Genomic DNA, 24,571 nt, shown 5'->3' with positions numbered 1-24,571 from the left:
CAGGGCGCTTGGCTGACTCCGTGACTCAGAATGTCACGGATAGCAGTGGGCAGCGCCCAGGACGGGCCTGGCGGCTCAGTGTGTAGGAGCAGAGCAGGGCGGGCCGAGCTGTCCCTAGGGACGAGGTCAGGGCACCCCCCCCTACCAACCACGGGGCGCGGCTGCCCACTGCCACACGCGCTGCCCTGTGCTCATGGTCTCTGCAGGCGTGGTGGCCTGCTTGGGCCGGGCCCCGTGGCCTCTGTGGTCAGCTGCCCTGTGGCCATCCGCAGGAAGCCAGGCCGGGCCCTGGCTCCGCACTTGGTCCGAGCTTCCTGGACGACAGCGAGCAGCCATGTCGGTTGGGTCTCTCCTCCTGGCAAGGGGAAACTGAGTCCTGGAGAAGGCAAGCAGCTCGCCCAAGGCTGCCACTCGTGAGAGGGGGAAGCAGGTCCAAGCCCTGGCCCTCGACTCCTGGGCCAGGCCTGAGCCTCTCGGGACCCAGAAGGTGTCATTCCCACTGGCCAGCCAGACCTGGCCCCAGGGCCTCCGTGAGGACACCGAGGTCTGGGGGCTGGGCTCAGGGGCCTAGGGAGAGCGGGCAGGGTGCTGGCAGGGAGCCAGGCGCAGTGGGCCGGTAGTGCGTCCGAGGCAGCGTCCCTTACCTTCTGTGGGTCCCAGTAGCCTGGGGACAGAAGCCCCCGGAGACGCATGGCTGGAGCGGCCCAGGTGCCATCCAGGCCCGACCCCTCCCGCAGGGCAGAGCGACAAGGTCCCTGGGGGCAGCACCTGCAGATCCTGCTGGACGCCCAGGCAGGGGTCGTGCCCTCTCCCATTTTTCAAGAAACTCCACGGAGGACCCGGCGTGTGACATGAGAGGGAGGAAGAGGGGACAAAGAGCACCCCCTCCCGGAACGACGCGGTGGCAGAGGCGGAGGGGGCCGCAGGTGTGGGGCAGGCACAGTCACAGATGTCCAGATGTCAGCCCTGGAGCGGCCGCTGAGCTCGTCCAGGGCGGCAGGGCTGGGTCCGGAGGACGCAAGGCAGGGACAGCCCCGAGGGGCACGGCCCGCAGCCCCGGGCCACTGCCGGGCCGCTGCTCTGGTTTAGGAGGAGGAATACTCCGGGGCGCACCTGAGTGGAGGCGGGGGCCGGGGCGTGGGGGGAATGGGACCCTGTGCGGAATGGGGTGCAGGAGGTGCCCCGGACGGCGCCCTGTCTCCTCTGGCTGTTCGGAGATCCCCAGGGCCACCACGGCATTGCGTGGGGCTGGGACTCCCTGGGCAGGAAGCCGCAGGAGGAGGATGGACCGTGAGCGGCAGATGGATGGGGCCTCAGGGGGCCCGTCCCAGGGGACAGGGACAGGTTCGAGGCCTGGGGGTGGTGACTTCTGGGACGGAAGAGGTTCCCAGGACCCTGCCACCCCTGAGCTGCCGGCCCAGCGCGCACTAGCCTTCAAAGGAATTTTTCCGATGTTCTCATGACATGGGCTTCCCGCTTCCGTGAGACAGAGACAGAAGCCATGCTTTGCAGTGAGCCGTCCAGCCGGACGGTGACGTCCCACCCCACACTTTGACTGGATGGCTCCCACGTGCCTCCAGGGCCTGGGTGGCCCAGCCAGTGCTGGAAAGCCTGTCCCCGACCCAGACTGTCATCAGTCCAGGGACCAGCTGGGGGTCGGCGGTGACAGAGCAGTGTGAACATGGGGTCCTCACCTCTGAGGACCTGGGGCCCAGCCCCCACCTCCAGAAACGCACACCTTGCTCGGGGCCGGTGCGAGAGGCCCTGGACCAGGATGAGGCTCCAAGAGCCTTATTACTCCACGACTTTCCGTATCGGCAGAAGCAGGCGGTTTCCGACGGCCGCCCATCTCCAGCGTCTCCACCGCCTGCCACACGGCGGCCCGTGCGACCTGCTCCGGGCCGTCCCCGGTGCCTGGCACTCCGTGCCCAGACCTTCTCCTAGAGGCCGGCCCGAGTGCCGACATGTGGGGAGGGGGAAGGCGGGGAGAAGGAGGGGGAGACGGGGGACAGAGACAGTGAGGGCTGGGGAACAGCAGAGGGACCCCCAGATTTCATCCATCTCTCCTCCTCTGGCTATTTACCTCTAAACTCCAGAACATTCTTCTCTTAGCCCAAGTCCCTGGGAGTTAAGTTTTATCTTTGCAGCCCAAGGGCCCCCACCCACACGCAGAGGTGCCCACCTCCAAGGGGCCCGAGCAGGCTCAGAGGAGCCACCACAGTGGACAGCGGCCCGGCAGGCACCGGGCACCCGGCGAGCCTTCGGCACGTGCTGGCTTCAGTTACCAGGCTGTCACACTGGGCATCCGACAGCAATGCCGTTTGATTGCAAAACTGCCCAGTGTCCTGCGTCCTGGGGCGCCGTGCGGGGCTCCGATTCTGAGCCCCTTCGAGATATCCGCCCAGCTATGACTGTCTGGCCCGGAAAGTTCCCACACAGAGGACTGTGATAAGGGCCCCGCCTGCCTTCTCCAGCTCCGGCTGCTCCAGCGGCGTCGGCCAGAAGCACGTTATCTCTCCCAGAGGAGACAGGCCAGCCATGTGGTCTGCAAACCTGCGTCAGCCCAGGCGCTCAGACACAGCTGGCCACAGGCTCCGTCCCTCTGCCTTTCATGTCCTGAGACCTCGTGTGTGTCGTGCTTCTGCACTGTGTCCACGTCACCACTTAACTAGACGTTTCCCAGCTTTGGGGATGAGTAGATGTCACCTTGTCATATCCCTCTTATGATAAGCACCTTTCTCAGTTCATCTTCATCAGTTAACAAAATTCAGAGAAGGGGACGTTTCGAGTCATTTTAGATGGCGTATTCTTAAAAACGCATCTGCATCATCTTTACGAATATTCAGTAGCTTCTCACCAACAACCATTTTCTCTGTGCCGTCGGACACATTCTCCACGGGACGTATGAAAACCCAGTACGAGCCGATCTCTGGAATAAAGGTAACTCGGATAAATGCCAAGAACCACAGAGACAGGAACTTCCCTGTCGTGTCATGTCCTGCAGGCGGGCGGGTGACACGGAACATGTCTGCTGCCCACCGCTCAAAATCGACCCCCATCTCCAGCTCCCCGGGCTCCACCCCGCAGCCCTGGGGTGATGAGGGCCATGCCTGGGACACACCCGCTGTCCCCCAGAACAAAGGGAGAAAAGAGAAAGAGAATGGGGACTTTTAAAATTATGAAACTATCATATTTCAGTTTATAGCGATGAATTTCAAAAGCTAGATTAAACAGATGGTTTTCGTGGAAAATATGAAATACAAAATTGACTCGATTCACTCATATGTGGGTTATAAAACAGAAAGCAACAAAAGAACAAACCAACGAATCCAAAACCTCGCAGACACACGCAACGGTACGGCAGTTACCGGAGGGGGCCGGGGGAGGGGTGAAGGGGAAGAGGAGGGTCAGATACACAGCGACGGGAGGCCGGGCTTCGGGTGCTGGGCGCGCAGCGGACCGTATCAACGACGCACTGTTGAATTGGACGCTTGAAACTTATATGATCTTGTTAACCAATGTCACCCCAATAAATTTAATTTAAAAAACTGACTCAAGTAGAAATAGGAAATTGGATTATTCCAGTGGTTGGGAGGTTTGCTGGGGGCACAGAAAAAAAAGTAGCCGAAGATTTATTTTGAAAAAGGCACCTGGCACAGGCAGTGTCGTGAGTCTTTCCACGACCTGCAAGAAATAACCTGTCTGCCAGGAGACACAGAGCGGCCTGTGGTCAGGGCCGGGGGCTCTGGAGACCGGCCCAGTGCCCACCCTCTACATGCAGGGCGACCTTCGGCAGGCCATTTACGCTCTCTGTGCCTGAGTGTCCTCATCCATCAAGTGAGCGTGAAAATGGTCTGGAATTCGCAGGGTCGATCTGACGGTTAAAGACCTAACTCGTGTAAAACATGTAGAATTATGCCCGCTGCGTGGCGAGAACCGGATACAGTCGAGTTGTTACAAAGAGCTGCATCGTTCCGACACAGAAACGTACAGAGGCGTCAAAATCCCCTCCACACGGTGAGTCAAGAGGTGGGTGACACCGCCACACGCCGACAGGGACACGAGATTTATACCCGAGACATGATTACCCTAAATAAATGCACCGACAAACAGCCCAATACATCGGTGTGAGCAAAAGCCCTCTCGAGAATCAAGGATGAGTCGACACTCTGCAATCTGTCGGTACAGCTAACTGCTCAAAAAGAGGAAAACCCACGAACATCTCCAAAGGGAGTCAGTCCCCCAAAAGCGTTCGGTAAAACTTTTTATTAGTGAATAAAACTTTTCTTCTGTAAAACACATATCACAGAATTTAACTCGCAGGCACCACAAGACGGCAGACAAATCCCTCCGCCGCCAGCAAGCGCCGTCCTTAGCCACTGGAAGCGGGGTTGGCAAACTTCTGTAAAGGGTCAGACAGCAATTGTTCTAGGTCTTTCTCTGCCCTGACCACCTAACCCTGAGGGAATGCAGGAGCGTGCCTGGCTGCCTGCCAATAAGACTTTATTAGCAGAGAGACCACCTGGCGGGATTTGACCCCCCGACCATGGGTCAGAACTATCTATAGTGTGGTCGGAAACAGGGGAAAGATGCCCGATTTTATATTCGAATCCTAGCGAATCAATAATTATAAGAAAATACACGGGAACTGCAAGTACTGAAGAGGCAGAGATAAAAATGCGATTATTTGCGTAATTGTAGGACTATTTGCCTAGAAAATCCAAAATCATCAACCGGCAAAGCGTTAGAATTAAAAGTGGCCAATCAAACGCCCAGAATACAAAAACGATAGCATTTGTTAAACAGCAATACGTAATCATAACGTTTCATGACGAACGATGTCCCAATCACGATAGCAATAAAACCTAGGAGTAGACCAAGAGATCAGCGAATCTGACATAAATGAAATCCGACGATCTAGATAAGTCGAGAGCCGACCGTGCGCCCGTCCGCCCGGCGCCGTCCGGGGGAATTCCCAGCACGGTCGGTTTGAAACGACGGACCCTAAACTTCCTATCGAGGAGAAAACGTGCAAGGTTCACGGAGAAATGCTTTTGAAAGGACGCCGGGAAGGGACTTGCTGCCGAACCACCGTCAGTAACGCGACGCTGTTGGCAGAAGGTGACAAGTAGGTGACTGGAGACGGCACCGCACACCTGTGGGAACGCACCTCGTGACGAAGGCAGCATTTCGCCGCGCCTTTTCCGTGCGTGACGATGCGCCCACTGGCTGCGCCTCTGAAACGTCAACCCCACCAGCACGCGACACGCCGTGCCCCCGCCCCCACGCTCCCTTCCGCAAGCCGCAGCTTCTTCCCGAGCCCCGGAGGTGCGCAGGCTGCTCCCCACTCACAGGTGACGCCTGAGTCCCCAGCCGGGCCTGCTGCTGGGGATCCCGGGGGTCTGGGGGAGTTTGTGCCTCAGCGACACGGTATCTGGCGGAGGGGGCTCCAGCTAGATAAAGGACCCTCCACTCCTCCTGGGTTTTCATGGGCTGGGTCTAAATGCAGCCCCCTAAAATCCACCTACTGCAGTTTGGGGGACTCAGCTGGAAGAATGTGCAACCCTAGACAGATGCAGCGCCCCAAAGCAAAGAGGGCAGGGGTCGCGTGAAGTTGTTACCCGCCTGGTAGGCGGGGTGTCCTTGTGAGTCAGCAAGAGTCCCCGTTGTGCTTCATTCCACAGAGGGACCCCCGACCCTCCCCCTGCCGACTGTGGGCTGAAGAGTAGCCCTTGAAAACGGCGCCCTGAACATAAATAAGCAGTCTGTTTAGTAAGACAGAGCGTGCAGTGTAGCCGGACACTTGCCAGTGTCCAGTGTACTGACCTCAGCCCCCCGGCACCGCGCCTCTGCTCACATGCACAGCTCCCCCACCCCGGCAGCCACCCCCAGCACTGCAAGTCTGGCTGCCCCCACTGCCCACACAGGAAAGGCCCTTGCATCCTGGCGAGGAGGTCAGCTGGGGAGCCCGGCACTGGGGACGTCTGAGGCAGTGTCATCCACCCAGGCCAGGATCCCTGCAAGTGGCCCCTGCCCCTGCGTGAGCCCCTTCTCCGCCCCTACACAGCATGCCCCACACCGGCCCACCCGGCTGACCGCTGATGGCTGACATGTCTGGGGAGGGCGGAGTGTGGCCAGGTGCCCCTACAGGCCCTGTAGGGCGGAGCTTCCATTCTGCTCCAGAGGACGATGACCTGCCTAGCACGGTGTGGCCATCAGGACACTGCCTGTCACACTCTCACTGCAGACTCCTGGCACCTCCCAGAGCAGCCTTCCTATAGTTCCTGGTGAGCCATCATCCCAGAGGTCAGGCCCCACTGTGGGGACATCACCAGGGGTGCTGACGCAGGAATGGGCATGCCTCCAGGAACCCCGGCAGCCTGGGTCCTGGTGGGTGGCCCCCACGTGCTCCTGTTAAGAAATCCTTCTGGTGTGTGGCCTGTGGCCACAGATTCCAAACCTGAAGTCCCTTGCCCTCTGGGGTGACTCACAGCAGTCAGCTCCCCTGTGCATTCCCATGGCCGGGGGACTGGGACGCCATGTAACACATGCATCCAGGTGACTCACCTTGCAAACTGAAGAGTGGGGTGCATGTGGTGTGAGGAATGTGCGTGTCGGGGTGTCTGTGCGCCAGCAGAGCCCCAGACTTGGGCAGTCTCAGCCCCGTTCCACGACTGTACCTATTTCCACTGTCCAGACTCCCTCCGTGGTGGCCGGCTACCATGTGTTGTGGTCAAGGGTTCATGGCTTTGCACGGATTAACTGCAACTTTGCTGTGTTCTCAGAGGGGTGATGGTGCTGTCCCCCAGCCTGACTTGCCTTTAAGCTTGTGACTGCTGCCCAGGAGGCCCCAAGGTGCCCCTTCCCTCCCCTCCTCTGCCCCCCACCTGGGGCCGCCCCCCACAGGGTGAATGAGGGTGAATGTGGCTGCTACCTGGGGGCACGACTGGACGGCGCCAAGGGGCTGGGACATGGGCTCCTCAGGACTCGCTCCTGGGACGCGCTGAGCTCCCCTCTCTGAAGAGGACCCCTGGCGGGTCCTTGTCCCTCCCTCCCCTGTCCCAGCTCAGGCCAGGGCCTTGCGGAGGAATTCGCGCTCCCAGGGGAATCTCTCTGTCCCTCTTCAGAGACTCCAGGACTCAGAGCTGTTCCTGTGTCTCCCCCACTCTAGGCCAAAGGGGGTTCCTTCTCCCCGCAAGTGAGGGTCCCATTGCTCCTCTTTGTGGGGCTGGGCCCCGCGGGTGTTCGTGGGCCCAGGTGCGTTTGGCGGCGGGCTCCTCTGGCAGCCCTGTCCCCTTCCACCTCCTTCCCCTCCGTCCCTCTGACACCTGGGAGAGCGAAGGGCTCTCCTGCCCTCTTGTGGCCAAGTGGTTTCGCGCAGACGCTGCTGGGGTCGCATGAGAGCCAGCGCTTTCTCCTCACTGCACACGCAGTCGGTAAACCCTAACCATCGGCAGACTGCTGTGCAGAAGAGCAAGCTGTTTCCAGGTATTCGCACAGAGATTTCTGGGTTTTTTTCCCCTTAATGAAAGACGCATCGAACCTGCCCGGGTCACTCCAGGTAAGCGTCCGCAGAGGCGGGAGGGGAGGGCAAGGGAGGGGAGGGCAGGGAGGGCGACGAACCGGGCCGCTGGCGCCCCGCGTGGTTCGCTTCTGTCTCCGAGAGGTGCTCCCGTTAGAAACAATGGTGGAGGGGTGCAAAACACCCCAAGCCCCTGGAACGGGCAGGGGGTGGGTCACCGTGCGGGGCCCGGAGTCTGGAGCAAGGCCGGGCACCTGCCTGCAAGGCCCGAGTACTGCCCGGCCCCGCGAGGGGAGGCCGCAGAGCCGAGGCCCACACACCGGAGGCCGGCGCCCAGGACGTCCGCGCCCGCAGAAGCCGGGCCCGGCCGGCCCGGCCCCACCTTCCAGGCCCCGCCCCCAGGCCTCAGGGCCCGCCCCCAAACCTCAGGCCCCGCCCCCAGGGCCCTGCCTCTCCGCGCGTTCGGCGGGGGAGACCGCCGGGCTCGGATGACGCAGGACGCATGCGCGGGGCGGGGCCCGCGGCGTTGCCGTGGTTACAGGTGACGCGCTCCGCTGGGACTAGCGGATGGGCGCTTCCGGGGCAGAGCAAGGTCGCCGGAACTGCGTGGCCGCCCGCGGCCATGGCGGCGCTCGGCGTCGTCTGCCTGCTGCTCGGGGCTGCGCCCTGGCCGTCGGCCTCGGCCTCGGGCGAGGAGTTCTGGCCCGGCCAGTCGGCGGCCGACATCCTGTCGGCGGCGGCGTCCCGCAGACGGTACTCGCGCGTCCGTGCCTTCGGCGGGGCCCGGGTCGCGGGGCGGCGGGCGCGAACCGCGGTTGCCCTGGGCGGACGCGGCCCCCGGACACCCCGGGCAGCCCGGCTGTGGGTCAGCGTGAGGGGCAGGCCCGGGGTTCGAGGGGCCCGGACTCAGAGGTTCGAGTGGGTTGGTTCCGATGAAAGCCCAGCCTTTTTACCTGCGCGGAATCCTGTCTCCGTCCAGATGTTGGGTGTCCCAGGCTCAGAACGGGGGTCCGTGCGCGTCCCGCTGGCGCACAACAGACCCTGTGCGGGCGGGGCGGGAGATGGGTCACCGCCGGTCGGTCACCTTCCTCGGCAGCAGCGGGGGCTGCGGGGGAGGGCAGCGCCGGGAGGGCGCGGGGGGCCGGAGCCGAGGGCCCTGCCTGGGTCTGGAGGGGACCTGCTTTGGACAGGGCAGCGGTTCTCAGAGCGTGTCCGGGCTCCCTGAGCTGTCATACCGTTTTCCTGGTAATACCAGGATGGTATTTGCCTTTTTCACTCTCTCTCAGGGGTTAACTCTGTTTTTTCCGGGGACCACCCGGCCTGTGATATCCCATTGAATTCAGCAGCAGAAGGGAGAATCCAGCTATCAGCAAACAGGAGAGTCACAAAAATCACAGTTGCCACTCTTCTCACGAATTGTTTTTGTTTGGAAAATGCCCTTGTTCTTCATTTACTATTAACGACAGTAATGTGTAGTAGATTAATTATAATTTTGGAGTGAAACAAGTACTTTTTAAAGTCCTTACCTTAACTCTTAGTACAGGAATCGTAGATAGATTTTGCCCACATAAACAGCAGCCCTTTGGGGTCCTCAGTGACTGTCACAAGTGTAAAGTGGGCTTTAGACCAAAAAGTTCCCGAACCGCGGGGAGGACCGAGTCTCAGGTCCAGTCCCGAGACTGCTGGGCTCGGTGTGAATCACCGCTGGTTGTTAAGCAGGTGCTGAGGTAGGTACCTGCCGCTCTTCCCCTTATGCTGGGATTACAGGGAGCAGCTACTGAAAGCGCCCAGGGTGGGCGACCCCCTGCGCATCGCGGGCGTCCAGGTGTCTGTCCAGGGGCGTGGGCGCTGAAGCCCCGCTCTGGGCCCCTCCCCACCAGGTATCTTCTGTACGATGTCAATCCCCCCGAGGGCTTCAACCTCCGCAGGGACGTCTACATCCGCATGGCCTCCCTGCTGAAGACGCTGCTGAAGACGGAGGAGTGGGTGCTGGTGCTGCCCCCGTGGGGCCGCCTCTACCACTGGCAGAGCCCCGACATTCACCAGGTCCGGATCCCCTGGGCCGACTTCTTTGATCTCCCGAGTCTCAACAGAAACATCCCCGTCATTGAGTACGAGCAGTTCATTGCAGGTGAGGTGCTGGCACAGCCGTTGGCCCGGCCCAGAGCTCGGCCAGTGCTGTCACCTGGGCCTTTGCTCTGCACCTGGCCGTGCTTCCGTTTCCCACGCTCCCGGCGACCTTGTCTGTCGGGGTGTCCTGGGAAGTGGATGTCAGATGTGTGAGCTGCGCCCGTCGCCTCCGTCAGCTGTGGCAGCCAGGAGAGGTGGGCAGCGAGGCCAGAGTCGCCTTGACGAAGCTGCTGGCCCGGGCCGGCTGTCCTAGCAGGACGGCTCCCCGTGCAGAAAGGTGCGTGTGGCACTGACCTTGCGACGTCTCACCGCACTGCTGGTGAGGACGTGTAACCACACGCCGTTTCCCTTAATCTTCCTCCATCTCTCCTTTTAAATTCTTTTGAGAGAAAAGTTGAAGATTTTCTTAGAGTGAAGGTTTCTTGAGCTTATTGGTCCGTTTAAGAAGTCAGTGAAACGTCTTTTAACTTCTCCAAGGCCTGGCAGAGTGACCTGTCTAAGTGCCAGTACTCCGACGTCATTGACGGGCCACGTCTCTAAGTGGCGGATGCTCTAACATTGGTTGAGTCCTACTCTGCGGGACGGCACAGCTCAGAGGCAGTGCTCCCCCAGGAGACGGTGGCTTGCACGCCTTCCTTCGTCAAGTTCAGTTCTTGCTGCATTAGTCCCTGTCACTTGAAATGTTTCCGTGTCCGAGGCAGCCCTGTGAACGTCGTAGGAGCGTCTCCTCGCCTCTCACTCAGCCTGAGGTGGTGAGGTCAGGGTGCTCAGCGTTCCCGAGCTCTCCCTCCCCCGACCCGCCTGGTCCCACCGGAACTTCCCTCGCGTCTCTGTCACTGGGCTCGTTCATGTCATCTTTGAACGAATGTCCTTTGACCACTGCAGGTGTGGCTGTTGCGTTCTAGCTGTGGCTGGGAGCCGTGGGGGAGGCCGCAGCCCCCCGCTCTCCTGGAGGTCCTGTGGGGTGGGGGACAGAGACGAGGGGGATCCGCGGGGAGTTGCCACATGCAGTGCCCCGAGCTGAGCAGCGGGGCAGGGCTGTGGCCCGGAAGCCTCTTGGGGAGGTGCTGTTTGGCCTCGCAGAGGTCAGGAGCAAACCTTAGAGGGGCGGTGGAGGCAGCACGGTCCAGGCCCCGGGAAAGGAGCTCGCGGTGGCCCGGGAGACAATGCAGAGCAGGTGGGGCCTGCGCCACGTGGACGCGGGTGCTGTGGGAGAGAGGAGGGCCTAGGGCGCCCAGTGCTGTGAGGGTCGGGGCGGCAAGGGGCCCCCGGGGACAGCCAGGGCCTGGAGAATTCTCACTCCAGGCCGACCCCCTCACCCCCTCCAGGGACCCTGCGCCCTGAGGTCATTCGTTCTGTCCTGCGTCCGTTTTCGTGACTCCTCCGGGCCTTTCTGGGAAGAGGCGGTAAATAGGGACGGTTCCCCATCCGCGGCGGCGGTGGCCCGGGAGACGCCGCGGTCTGCCTTGGTCGCTGCCTCACTGTCTGCCCCGGTCTCCAGAGTCCGGCGGGCCCTTCATCGACCAGGTGTACGTGCTGCAGAGCTACGCGGAGGGCTGGAGGCCGGGCACGTGGGAGGAGAAGGTCGACGCGCGGCCCTGCATCGCCCCGCCGCTGTACACGCAGGACAAGCACGAGTACTACAGGTGCCCGCCCGCGGCCGCCGGCCTCCCGGGGTGGGCGGCCTCCTTCCTCCCTCCCGGCCCGCCCCGTTCCAAAAGCGCCTGACCGAGTCACGGTCACGTTTGCCCACACTTGGTGTGTTTGAGCGAGGCCTCGGGAATGGCAGTCTCGTCACCCCAAGTTGCCGTCAGAAGACACCCCTGTGCCGAGCTCACACCTCGGCTCTGACAGCTCGGAGGACACAGCAGCTCTTTAGGAGACACTGTCTTGGGGACCCGTTGCCGTCACGGCTGGGCCCTGAAGCGCAGTCATTCCAGCAGGGTCCCGTCATTGTGTCGTCCCGTCCCTCAGAGGAGCTTCCGCGGTTCGTCAGACCAGACGCAATTCATGAATTCATGAATTCCGGAAAAATCCTCACAAGAACGTGACTTGTGATCGCGGCTCACGAGTTTTCCTGAGGAGGAAGAGCCGAGCGAATGGAGGCCGAAGGGCGCGTGTGTCTAGATTCTGCTCGTTGCCCGTGGAAAACAAGTTGGACTAAGGGGGCCTGTGGCTTTTCTTTTCCAGAGGATGGTTTTGGGGCTACGAAGAAACACGGGGTTTAAACGTTTCCTGTCTGTCTGTTCAAGGATCGGCTTCTATCATCGCGCCTGTGCTTCTGAGAAACACGTCGGCACGGTAGGTGCGGTCCGCTCGGTGGCCGGTCAGTGGACGAGGCTGTGCGTGCGTGTGTGTGAGTGCATGTGCACATGCACGTGTGTACGCGCGTGTGTGCATACTCACGTATGCATGTGCATAGTGTGCATGTATGCAGATGCATGGGTACGCATGTGTACGTGCATTGTGTGCGTATGTGTATGCATGTGCGTGTGTACGTGTATGCAGGTGTGAGTGCATGTGTGCACGTGTGTGCACGTGCACATATATTTGTGTGTGCATGTGTGGGCGTGCATACTCACGTGCGTGTGCATACAGCGCATGTATGAGTGCGTGCATGCCGGTGTGTGCGTATGTGTGTGCATAGACATGTGTGCGCACACTTGTGTGCTGTCCTGCTAGCATCAGGACACCTGGCTGTGGCTCATGTGACCTTATTCCCTGTCCCACACCCACCGCACAGCAAGACGGGCCGGGCCAGGCCATGGGGATCGATGACAGAGCTGTAGGTGTCCTTGGGGAAAGGCCAGGGGAAGGCCCTGGGTTGGGGTCAGTGGCACGGTGCCCTGAGTCTCTGCCAGTGGCGCAGCCTGCCGTCCTCACGGGGTGCTCCTCGGAGCCGCTGTTTTTGAACTGCTGGGCGGGGGTCACGCTGCTGGCTGGTGAAGTCGGATTCACATCCAGTTTGCTCCAGGGTCCCTGTCTGAGGTGGTGGTGACGAGGCAGAGTGCGGTTGGATGTGGGGGCCCTGGGGGAGGTGGCAGTGAAAAGCAGAGGACAGGGACGAGGGAAGCAGCTGGACGGGAAGAGGAGGCCGTTCTATTTCCTGCATCCGCCGGGGTGATGGCACAGCCTGCCCGTGGGCGTGGGGACGCGTGGCCGAGGCGAGTGAGGGCGAGGATGGGTGGGACGCGCGGGGCCTGGACGGCTTCGAGATGATGGGCCGGGCGGCGGGCCGGAGCCGGCTGCGAGGGCCCGGCGTGGCGGAGGCTCGTCTGAGTGCGTCTCTCCCGCACGGCCCCGCCATCCTGACCTTGCAGTGGTCCCGAGGGCTGGAGCCACTTCCACAGATGCGCTGTGGGCGGCGGGCGGCTGCCCGGGGCCCCTCCTGTGGCGGTGTGCCGGCCCTGCCGCCCGCTCCCCACGGTCCCTGCTCCTCCCGGAGCGCAGCTGCCCGCCCTCGCCACCGGGGGCGCCAGGGGTCAGCGGGAAAGGGACAAGTCAGCTGGTGTGTGGAGGAGGCGGCAGGGGGCAGGGCTTGGCAGGCGGGCGCCACGTTCTTGGGAGCCTGGCTGTAGAGTGACCTGCTGGGCCCCTGCACGGCCTGCCACAGCCCACGATGCGCCTCGCACCCCGGAAGTCCGCGCCCAGCGCAGCTTCTGTGCGTCCCAAGGCTCGTCAATGCTCTGCGTCCACAGAGTCACAGCGCTGTCCCCGGTGTGCCAGGACGCCAGGCCAGGGCCCCTCCCCGTCCCTTTCAGCCCATTTCCCTGTTTGGGCCACCATGGGGCGAGCTGGGCCTTTGACCACAAAGCGCAAATGGGTCCGTCACAGGCCAGCAGCCCTCTGCTTGAGGAGCCAGATCATCAGCTGCGGGAAAGGAAGCACAGGGCTGGGGCCCCCTGTCACGCTCCGGCCACATGGGCGTCCCAGGCAGCGTCCTCCCCAAGCACCGCTGGGTTTTGGAAGCACATCTGGCTGCAGCTCGGCTGTGTGGGCCACGTGGGCTCGCCGGCCAGTTTCTCCTGAGTCTAGTTTTCTGGGTAGAACGGAATTGAGCCCAGAGAGAGACTCGTGCCTAGGAGGCCCCTGACAGCTGCGGGCTGGGCAGTGAGGGGCGTCACCCCACCGGTGGCTCAGCAGACTCAGCACCTCGGTAAAGACCTGGAAACCGCGGGCGGGAGATGCGCCCCTCACCAGACAGGGTCAGCAGGCCCAGGAAGACGGAGCACGGGAGGGGCAGCAAAGGGCCCACGCGGGAAACGGACAGGGTCCAGGGCAGGCCAGGCCGCCGGGAGGTGGGCCCAGCCCCCGACGTGGTCACGTACGCGGTGGGGGGTGCGCAGGACTGCACGCTGCTGCTGCTGCGGGCAGGAGGCTTTGGGGCCGTTGCTGGGGGGCAGTTGGCCTTCGGGTTGGATGGCAGGCCTGTGACAGCCCCCACCAGGAAATGGCGACGTGTCCTTCAGCTGCAGGTGGATGAAGGGGCTGCGGCCTGTGCAAAGCTGAAGCGTGACTCAGTCGAGAAAATGGAAACCCGCTGCTGCCTCGACAAGGATGCGTCTCAGTGTGGTGCCGCGTGAAAGGGCGCAGTCGTCCGCAGGACACAGCTGGCCTGCAGTGTGGGGGCACCAGGGTGGGCGTGGCCACACGGCGTGCATCGTGGGTGCGGGCATTAGGTCGCATGCGTGGGGATGCGCGTTTCTGCAGGCGCCCTTTGCACGCTGACCCCAGAGGCCACCCTGGTGCCGCTCACTCCCGTGTCTTCCCAGAACAACTCTGCTCGTGACGGCTCCCTTTGCTGACACGCGCGGTCGCACCTGCTGTGTGCACGTGCGTGTGGCCTCACGTCTTCTTCCCACGTAATGATGTGTCTCGGGTGTTGCACCCACAGAGGTCCCCATGTCCTTTGACAGTCATTTCTGCACAGATGTGTGATAACTCACTGAACCGGCCGAGTTGGTGGCCTTGGGCTGGTTCTGGTTGTTGGTGCAACAAACAGGAAACGTTTTTGCACGGGTGTGGGGGGTGAAAACGGAGGCTCACACCCAGAGCAGGAGTGGCCGGGCCACGGGGCGTGTGCCCTCTGGTGCCATCCGGGGCTGGGTGCGGCGGGCTCTGGCGCTGGGGGGCAGAAGGGGCCCCTGGTCTGTTGGGTTGTGTTTCTGTGATTTCAGAGTGAGGCACGTTTAACAGCTGTTTTGGAACGTTTTTCTATAGAGCATTTATTTAAACCTTTCGCCAGTTTCTGTCTCTACAGGAGGTTTTAGTTTTTGTGTGTTCACGTTCTCGGTTGTTTCTCTCACGGCTTCTGGGTCTTAGTCCTATCTTTACCATCCTGGTATTCTTAAAAGTCCTTGCCTGTCGCCCTGGCAGTGCAAGCGTCCACCCCTCACTCTAACTGCTGAGGTCTGCTCCGTGTGACTGACGTGGCCCCGTCGCCGCCCCCTGGCGTGACATGCCTTCTCTCCCTGCCATGTGCCATGGGGTTGCCCAGCCCCACGTGGACGTGGGCCTGTTTCTGGAGTGTCCCCTCTGAAGCTGCAGGGGCTCGGTTACCTCGTGAAGTGCAGCCTCTCGGCCCTCGCTTTGCAGGCAGGAGTCGGCGGGTCCCTGAAGAAGGGACTAGCTTTTGGCCTGAGAAGTACACATGTGACAAGGCACGCCTGGTCCCTGTTGTGTCGAGGCCACTTTCTAGAGCAGGAGTAAAGACTGGACTCAGCCTTCGTGGCGTCCCCTGTTGCGTGGCCTCCCTGGGGGTTGGCAGGCTGCCTGGCTCTGAACCGTCTCTGTGTTCCTGGCGGGAGCCCCTTCGTCGGGCATGACCCCTCTGGGTGCTGCGGGTTCTCTCTGCTCCCCTTACCTCGTTCTGTTCTCCTTTTCGCTGCCGGTCACCAGTTGGCCTGGTAACATCTGGATCGGGCCGGACGGAGGGACGTCACGGCCACTGGGCTTACTCGGGAATTAAAGACCGTCTCAGAATCGCGGTGTGCATGGCTAGATAGCCACTCCTTAGTGACTGGCCCACAGGCTCCCTGGTGGCCCAGCCAAGGCAGTGCCCTCTGTCCATCCCGATAGCCCCGGCCCCGGCCCCTCCCTGACGCCGCTTTCTGGAGCACGAGCCCATGGTCCTCTTTACAGTCAAACCCCCTCTCCTGTTTGAACCAGGTCCGTGATGCTGGACAGAGCCGAGAACCTGCTGCACGACCATTACGGGGGCAAGGAGTACTGGGACGTGAGTGCCGCTGCGGGCGTCCGTCTCAGACGCCGGGGCTCCTGCCCTCCGCCTGGCCGGCCGAACGCTGAGGCTCCGGGCAGCACTGGGTGTGGACGCCCCGCCATGGGCCTCCCGCGGTGGCTCGATGGCCGTCCTTGCGGTCCCCCGGTTTGCTGTTGAGCTGCAGCTTTGCTGTGCAGGGCGCCTCACCTCTGGGAAGGAAGGCGGCGTGGCTGTGTTCCGCAGACTGCACTCTGTGCCCGTGACCTGTGCGCCTGCTTCACCGTGCAGGGCGGTGCCCCTGGTGCCACCTAACCATAGAGCGACTGGCTCGTCCTCGTCCCAGGGCACCCGCACCGTTGCCCTGCGTCAGGAGCCCAAAGAAATGGGAGTCACGTCCCCCTGCAGCCGCTGACCTGCCCTGTCTGGGTCGTGGGACTCGTGCGGGGAGACCGGGCCGAGCAGGGGCCCCCGGTGGGAGCCGTGCTCCCCGGACTCGTGCCTGGGCTGCCCCTAGGGCAGGTCCTTTCAGAGGCACAGAGTGCCGTTATCACCAGTGGGGACGGCGCAGCTCTGTGCCTCGTCAGCGTCGTGGGCCCCCCACTGGCCTTTAAGCACGGGGACCCCGTCAGCCACTCTCCCTCAGCCGGACTCGGCCCCAGGCCCAGGGGACCTCGGGTAGGGGCTGGGGTCGTGGATGTTGGCTGTGTGGTAAGAGTGCTCGTGAGTCTGAGGCTCACTGACGTGCTGACGGTTGATGACCTGTCACCCTGCCAGGTGGCCCCAGTGACCGCGTGGGCCTGGGCCCGGCCCGGCTTGGCCTTGGGTGGGGGGGGCAACTTGTCCCAGGCATTGGCGTCAGGTTCTTGGGGGTGGGACCGGGGTGCAGTGGGGAGGGCTGCGGGCACTCAGTGCGTGTTCTCTGCCCCAGACCCGGCGGAGCATGGTGTTTGCCAGGCACCTGCGGGCTGTGGGCGACCGCTTCCGAAGCCGGTACCTCAACTCCACCGACGAGGCTGACGGGACCCCCTTCCAGGAGGACTGGACCAAGATGCAGGTGGCTGCGGGCCTGGCAACCATCTCCGGGTGCATGAGTAGCCGCTCCCTTTACAGAGGGTCAGGCGGCATTGGCATGATTGTTCCCTTGGGCGTCACCTCCCTCACACAATCCGCATCACCCTGACTATGGTGGACGCTGCTCCCGGGGCAGCGGGGGGGCGGGGGGCTCCAGACCCGGCTCTGTGCGGGGAGCCGGGTTGGCGCAGGCGCCAGCTCCGGAGCAGGGCGGGAGCGAGGCGGTCACGCCCAGCCTGCTCTTCACGGCGCGGGCGCGGTAGAGGCCACCGCTCCCCGCCCACCCCGGCCCCGGTCACCCTCTGGTCTGGCGTCACCCTTCTCCAGAGTTGTTTCTGAAAGCTTGGGGTTTTTGTGCAGTTTAATGTCCACAGACGGATGACTCGCTGCTTTTTTACGCCGACCTCGTCTCTGAGCATGTTCGGTGCAGCGCGGTGTCCGTGTCAGCGGCTCATTGCTCTTTGGCGAGGCGCTCGGGCCGTTTGCGGCGGGGGCGCTGTCAAGCCGCAGTGGCCAGTACTTGGACGTGCTCACTGCGGGGGAAGCGGCGCTGACGAGGGCCTGGCTCCCCGCCCCCCTGTCCCCCCACTCCCTGCTGCACTCAGGCTGGAGGGTGCGCTGGACCCTCCATGGCCTTCGAAAGACACCTGGCCTCCGCGAGTCCCTCAGAGGGGCTCACGTGCGTCCCCTCCGCGTCCCCAGCCCTGCACCTGGACGCTGGCACGGCTCGTCGGCCCGCGTCAGCGTGTCTGGTCCTGCTCTGCCAGGTCAAGCTGGGCTCCTCGCGGGGAGGCCCGTACTTGGGGGTCCACCTGAGGAGGAAAGACTTCATCTGGGGGCACAGGGAGGACGTGCCCAGCCTGGAGGGAGCCGTGCGGAAGATCCGCAGCCTCATGGAGCAGCACGGGCTACAGCAAGTGTTCGTGGCCACTGACGCCGCGCCAGCGGGTAGGCGGCTCCCACGGGGTCTGGGCGGCCCCGGGCGCGTGTGCCACCCCCTGCCGCGCTGCCTGTCGGGAGGAGGGCGCTGCGTCCTGGTGGTGTCCCCTGCCCCTTCGCCCCGTCAGGAGGCCCTGTCCAGCGCCCGCGGGCCGGTCAGCGCCCCTCCTTTGCAGAGCACGAGTTGCTCCGGCGGCTGCTGCCCGAGATGGTGAGGTTCGAGCCCACGTGGGGTGAGCTGGAGCTGTACAAGGACGGCGGCGTGGCCATCATCGACCAGTGGGTCTGCGCCCACGCCAGGTGCTGTCCGCCACGCGCCCCCGCGGGTCACTGCCCCTCAGGCCGCCCCGCGGTCCCGGCCTCTCCTGACCTTTCGCTCAGCGACCCCCAGGCTGACGTGGTCCTTCGCTCTAGGCTTCCCCCTTGTCTGCGGCCATCGCCGCTTCACCCCAAGGCCCCCTTTTTCTCACCGGGCTGAGGGGGTGGCCGGGAGCACGGCCCCCCCTTCCCAGCCCTGCTTCCCTGGCCTGGGTCCCGTCCTGGGGAGCGCATAGGCTGTCCCGCGGGTCTGGAAGCACAAGGCCTCCACTTGGTCGTCGTCGTGGGACTGTCCTGGGGCCGGGCCTGCGTGAGGGGAAGTGGGGCCTGGGTCTCCCTGTGTCCCTGTCCCCGCTAAGGGCTCATCTTCCATCAGCCCGGGATGGGGGGGTCAGAACACCCCAAGGGAAAGGGGAAGCGAGAGCAGACCGGCCTGTTTCCCTGTTCTCAGAGTGCTCGGGCCCGCTGGGCAGGCGCCCGCGTCTGGTTCTCACGGGCCGACCTGGGCGCCGTGGGGGTGGCCCCCGGGGGGGTGGGGGCTGAGGGACTCGGCCTGTGCCGCTTGGCCGGACTTCCGTGGGAGAGCCAGGCAGCGGCTCAGTCTCCGGAGCCCCCGAGGCCCGTGCGCTCTGGAGCTCCGTGCCTTGGCCGCCCGCCCCACACGTACCCGGGTCTGGCGGGCGTCCTGGGGGGCAGGCTTCCGGGGCGTCGGTTCCGTTCTCGCTGTCCTTGGGCTGGCGGCCGCAGGCGATTTGCTCCTGCCACCCGGGCCTGTGGCTCTGAGCCTGTCCTGAGGCCAGGATCCAGCAGGCGCCTCAGGTCTGGCCCAGGCCGGCCCTGTCTGTCCCTTGAGTCCTGGAGACCCTCGGCCGGGCCCACTAGCCTGGCCTTGGGCTCTCAGCTTCGAATCCATCCTGCCAGCCAAGGCCACTTGGCCCTGGTGACTGTCACAGGGCGCCCAGAGCGCAGAGGCCTGGCAGGCGGGTGGTGGGCGGTGCTCGGCTTGTCCGGTGGCGCGGGTGACCGCGTGTCGCTCTGCAGGTTCTTCATCGGCACGTCTGTCTCCACGTTTTCCTTTCGGATCCACGAGGAGAGGGAGATTCTGGGTTTGGACCCCCGGACGACGTACAACCGCTTCTGTGGGGACCAGGAGGCGGCGTGCGAGCAGCCCACTCACTGGAAGGTCGCGTACTGAGCCGGACCTGTCCTCGCGCGGTTGGCTCGCGGGTGTCCCTCTGATGACGTGTGTCGCCGTGGGGGCCCCCCCGCCGCTGGCTGCGCGACCGTCACGTCTCGAGATCTCAGGCCCAGAGGAAGCCACACACGCAGGCGCGGCCCGCGGACACGTGAGCCCCGCCACGCCTGGCGCTGAACCCGTTCCTGGCATCTCCTCCAGCTGCCTGTGAGGGGACCGCCCGGGGACTGCCTGCGCCTCCACCAGGGTCTCAGGCCACGTCTCAGCCCTCAGTGGCCAGTGCGGCCGTGGAGGCCGCAGCCTGAGCCCCTTGGCGCAGTCTGGAGGGCGGCGATGCCCCCGGGCTCGGCGTGGTGGAGTCTGTCGGTCGTTCTGGCCCCGCGGTGGCTTCGCCTGCGTGTGGCCTCGTGTGACTGGAGGAAAGGTGGACACCTGGCCGAGCCGGGACTGAGGCCCTGGGGGCCTGTGAAGCCGCCTTCTGCCTTCTCTTGGGTCCGAGTGCCAGGAAGCTCCACGGCGGGTCTTGAGTGATCTGTCCTGTCGTTGCGGGAGAAACCCTCGTGGCCGTGGGCGGCTAACGGGTGGCCCCACCATTGTCCGGGTGGCTGCCTCTGTGTCGGTCCGCAGCGAGCTGGGGAGCAGCCTGGGGGGCTGCTGTCTGGGCCGTGGGCACAGCTGTCTCCTGGGACGCTCTTCCGGGCCTTCAGCACTGCCACCACCGGGGCATCCCCGGGCATGCAGGGCGGCCGTGGCGTGTGGTCACAGGGCGCCACCCCGTCTCCTCCGACCAGGAACCCTGACCTCAGGGACGCCCCGGTGGCCATGGGCACGGGGGGCCTTCTGCTGGGCCCGGCAGTCGGGTCTGAAGCCTCGGGCTCTGCCTCCTCCTCAGCTTCGAAGTCAATCCTGAGCACGCACTGGGGCCCTGTGGTGTCACAGCTGGGCATAGTGACGTGGGATATTTATTCTGTCCCCATTTGTACAATCAAATATTAGTAAAGTAAGTTTTCTAGAAAGCCAAAATTCTGGAAACGGTGCCTTTACTCAGGTCGCGTCTTGCTGGCTGGGCGTGGCAGAGCTGGGGACCGACCATCGTCACCTCCTTAGGGAGGACAGCTTCGGCGCGTGGGTGCGCCGGGCAGCCCTGCACCAGGACGTCATGAGCTGAGTGGGCCCCTCGCGGCCCTGCCACCTCGCCCCGGCCAGGCCCCGGGAGGGGCTGGTCTCCATCGCGTGGCAGCCATCAGGGTGCACAGGCGCTGTTCCCACGGGATGGGGACGGCCGTTGTGATGTCATCTGTGATGTGGCCCCTTTGTCCTTGGCCTGCAGGGAGGACAGTGTCATGGAGACCCTTCTCTTACCAGTTGGCTTTGGCTTGGCTCCCAAAGCCTGATGGCCTCTGGAGTCTGCGTCTCAGCAGGTGACATATCCCTGGGGCTGCAGTGACAAAAGTGTCCCTTTGCTAATAATGACCGTCAGTGCCATCGTGTCAAAGTGGCCTGGCTGTGAGTCCCGGCTGCCGAGAATCGGGGACCTCCTCTCTTCAGACAGCTGAGGCCGATGGTGCACCCCACCATCACACCCTTGAGCCAGAGAGGCCTGGAAGGGGTCCTTCGTGAACCTGCAAGGTCATGGCCGGGTCCTCCCGGGCAGGGCGTCGCTGACCCACGGGCACCCGCCATGCCATGTAGAAGCACCCGCTGCCGTGCAGGCCAGGGTGACAGGCCAGCTCCTCCTGGAGGTGGCGGGACTCGGCGCCGTGACCACACAGCCCGCTGGGCTCCCCGGGGCGTTGGGCTTGGAGCGGAGCTGTGGTTCTAGGCAGGAGCCTCGGCCGGGGGGAGGGTGGCAGAGCCCCTCGGCCGCTCCGCCACCGGCTGCCCCTGTCAACATCAGTCCTTTCTCCACTCAAGGGAGACTCGTCAGCTGCCATTCCCACGCGGCTTTCTGCGTTTTGTTTGTTGTGACTGTGTTTTGACAGGGGCCGGGCAGAAGGGTGCGCTGCAGACGGCCGCTTCCCCCCAGCCCACCAGACCCGCCTGCAAGGCCCGGGCACCATGAGGCCAGGGAGGACCCGAGGGGCGATGGGAGCGGAGGGCCCCTGAAGAGGCTGCTTTTGGGCCAGGGGTCCCTTCCGGCATCACCCCTGTCTCCGCCTAGGGAACCAGAAGTTTCTAAGACACAGATCCACAGAGCAGCCATGTTGGAAGGGTGGGGACGTGGAGCCCACTCGGTCCTCTCTTGTCTACATAGGGGGTCTTCCTGCACTTGGAGCGCCATCTCCCCCAAAGCCCCCACCCCAGCATATGTGATGCTCTGGTCACTGTGGGCCAGAGACCCTGACCCCTGGAGGCCTCTGAGCCAGCAGACCCTGACCCTGCGTCCCCGCTCCGTGGCTGGTGCCCTGCTGCCCTGCCACAGTGGACCTGGCATCTTTCAGGCTTGGCCCCCTTAGGTGACCTTGGGAGGCACTCCTGTTACCATGCACCCCAACCCCGCCACCTCCGGCAGGACAGGCTGGTTCCCAGAGGGGGCGGGAACAGTGCGGGCCTTGGAGCAGGTCTGCACACTGTCACCTCGTCTCTGGGAAACAGGCTCAGAAGTGAAACAAATGGCTAGAGCTAGGGCCACTGCCCGGCCGCTGTGCTCTGCTGCCTGGCCGAGAAGCCACATGGGGGACACATGGCGTAGTGTGTAGTCACCTGCTTCAGAGGAGCTGAGCCCTCAGCCCAACAGGTCCCCGTGACACCCACTGAGCATGGGAGCCTGCTGCAGCCCGGAGCTGGCCGACACCTCCCTGGCAGGTCCTGACCACAGACTCCAGGGTGACAGATAATAGCTTGGCCTCTAATTTGGGATGATTTGTTCACATCAACAGATATTCACTCTGTGCACACACAGCGAAGAAACGGGAACAAACAGGCGTCACAGGTGCTTCTGGGGTTCAGACCCAGGGGGGCACGCAGCAGCTGGCTCCAGCCTCCTCTCCAGCACAGGCGGGGGCGCAGGGGGCTGCGGCTGTGATTGGGGCTGCCACGTGCCAACCAACCTGGTCGGGACCCGCGTCCTGAGCCAGGTGACCATCCCGTCCCTTCCCAAAACACAAGCTAAGGCTCAAGTCCCCTGGGTCTGACCCGGAGGTGAGTGGCCGCCCTCCGGTCGGGGTGGCATTTGGCCTCGTGACGTGAGCGCAGTGCCTTCCCCGCCGAAGCCCAAGCGTTCTTGGTCCCCCCCACCCCGTGGGAGCTACGAGCCCCCAGGACCCCAGGAGACTCTGCCACCTCGCGGACAGCTCAGCACCATCTGGCTGTCAATGCTGTCCCCTGTCCCCGGTCCTCAGCTGGGTAGTGGGGACCACCACTGAACCCTGACCCTGGCCACAGAGCTGAGGGGACACAGACGCCACACGGAGCAGTTTGTGCCACACGTGGAGGCACATGACCAGATCTATGGGCAGCCCAGGAGGGCCCACCACCCGAAATGAGGACAGGGGTCCCCAGGAGGGGGAGGCCAGCCTGGAGCGCCCTCAGCAGCCGAGAGACGGCCCGGGACTCCGTGACCCGGGCTCCGCGTCCTGGGGGACGAGCTGCCCTGCCACCCCCCGCGCTGCCGGATCCCGGCACCGTCTGCTCCCTGGTCGTCCCCTCCCTCCTCCCGGCCACATTGACTGACTAATGAAGGCTGATGCGAGAAATGGCCTGTGACAAATAGATCCTCTTGTTTCTATTAAAGGCCTTTTCAGGACAAACGGGGGTGGCTCCATGCCTCCCACGGCGGGGCCCCGGCGGCCGCGTGCGGCCGTGTGCACGTGGACAGGCGTGTGGGCCCCGCGGTGCCGTCAGCACGTTCCCCGAGTGAACGAGACGAAAGCCCCCGAGGCCCCCCGCGCCTCGTCCCTGCGTCTCCTGGGTGCTTGCTGGTGGGTCCTCGCCAGCCCCAGGGTGCTGCGGGTCCAGGAAGGCAGTCGAGGGACACTCGAGCCCCGGCCCCCGTGGTCCAGCCCGTGCCGGAGCCCAGTGGGCTTGGTGAAGAGACGGTGACATGAGCATAAGCAGACAGGGACCCGAGGCCTCTGGGGATGGCGGTTTGTAGAGCAAGTGCTATTTTGCATGAGTGGGGACGTCCCAGGGAGCAGTGGACACGGTGGATGCCTGGAGAGAGGGTGGGGCTGGGCGGGACAGCCGGGCCACGTGTGGTCATTGGCTGTGAGCACGGGGGCTGATAGGGCAGGACATGGGAGCTGCTGAGACCGCAGTGCCCAGGACACAGCCCTGGACGTCGTGTGGACACAGGCCAAGCCGGGGTGCACGTGAGGGGAACCCCCAGAGACCAGAAACCACGGAAGAGCGTGAGTCCTCGGGGCACCGGATGGCCAAGTGCTCTGTCTGGGACCCCGGACCCTGCCAGCCAGGGTCCTGGGTGTACCAGCTGGGGACAGGGACCAGGAGCCACAGGACGTGGGCCTGTGTGGGCAGGATTGAGGCGTGACTTCTGTGAGCCTCGCTCTGGCAGGGGGTGGCAAAGAAAAAGCCTCCCCACCCTGAGAATTTCTAACAAGCCGTCCTCACGCGGGTTTAGATTCTGAAGTGCACACGTGTGTGTGCACACAGATACCTGCACACACACATGCACGTACACGCACACGTGTACACACACACGTGTACACGTGCACACATACTTGCACGTGCACGCACACATGCATGCACACACACATGTGTACTTGCACATGCACACACACGTACACTCACACTGCATGCCCGGGGTGCCTCAGGGCCTTGCAGAAGCACGCGCAGGCCGTGGGGGGCCATGGGGGGCCATGGGGGGGCGGCACGCGCCCTCAGTGCCCCAGCAGCCCCGCCGGGCGGGCTCGCTCCAGGAGGTCGGCTCTGAAATGTAGGGAAACGTTTCCAAGCACGGTCCCTCCTTCCGTCACCAACGTCGCTCTCCTCCGTGGACTCGTCCTCGGCGCCGTGCTGGTGCTCATTCAGGTGGCCGTGTTTCCGGGGGACCCCGGGCGTCTCTGCTGCGGGACCTCGTGTGCACCACGGGAGAGCGGGTGGCTGCGGTTTCCCGGCGCTCGTCCCAGCTCCCCGGCAAAGACCGCGCTCCGGCCCGGGGTCCACGCCCGCGACCTGGGACGGGGCCCTTCTGGCCGTCACAGGGAGAGCGCGTCCC

General features: G+C 63.7%; 1 protein-coding gene across 1 annotated transcript; it reads left to right on the top strand.

The window, feature by feature from the left end:
• Positions 1-8,115: 8,115 nt before the first annotated feature.
• Positions 8,116-20,418, top strand: POFUT2 (protein O-fucosyltransferase 2). The gene is made up of 9 exons (XM_039840070.1): positions 8,116-8,275; positions 9,403-9,653; positions 11,154-11,298; positions 11,843-11,953; positions 15,821-15,887; positions 16,801-16,926; positions 17,711-17,891; positions 18,059-18,182; positions 19,242-20,418. Exons 1-9 carry the CDS (start codon positions 8,145-8,147, stop codon positions 19,393-19,395), a joined length of 1,290 nt encoding a protein of 429 aa, XP_039696004.1. The 5' UTR covers positions 8,116-8,144; the 3' UTR covers positions 19,396-20,418.
• The last annotated feature ends 4,153 nt before the right edge of the window (positions 20,419-24,571 follow it).

This window comes from Pteropus medius, unplaced genomic scaffold (genome assembly GCF_902729225.1).
Source record: "Pteropus medius unplaced genomic scaffold, Ma_sr-lr_union100, whole genome shotgun sequence".
NCBI classification, from domain to species: domain Eukaryota; kingdom Metazoa; phylum Chordata; class Mammalia; order Chiroptera; family Pteropodidae; genus Pteropus; species Pteropus medius.
The sequence above is the reverse complement of the archived record's forward strand: the minus strand, read 5'-3'. Positions and strand labels throughout refer to the sequence as shown.

Excerpts from the sequence above, each read along its gene's own strand:
- POFUT2 (XM_039840070.1), top strand. The coding sequence starts at position 8,145 with ATGGCGGCGCTCGGCGTCGTCTGCCTGCTGCTCGGGGCTGCGCCCTGG. Across the intron at positions 8,276-9,402 it reads GCGGCGGCGTCCCGCAGACG|GTATCTTCTGTACGATGTCA; the intron begins GTACTCGCGCGT and ends CCTCCCCACCAG. Across the intron at positions 11,299-11,842 it reads GACAAGCACGAGTACTACAG|AGGATGGTTTTGGGGCTACG; the intron begins GTGCCCGCCCGC and ends TTTCTTTTCCAG.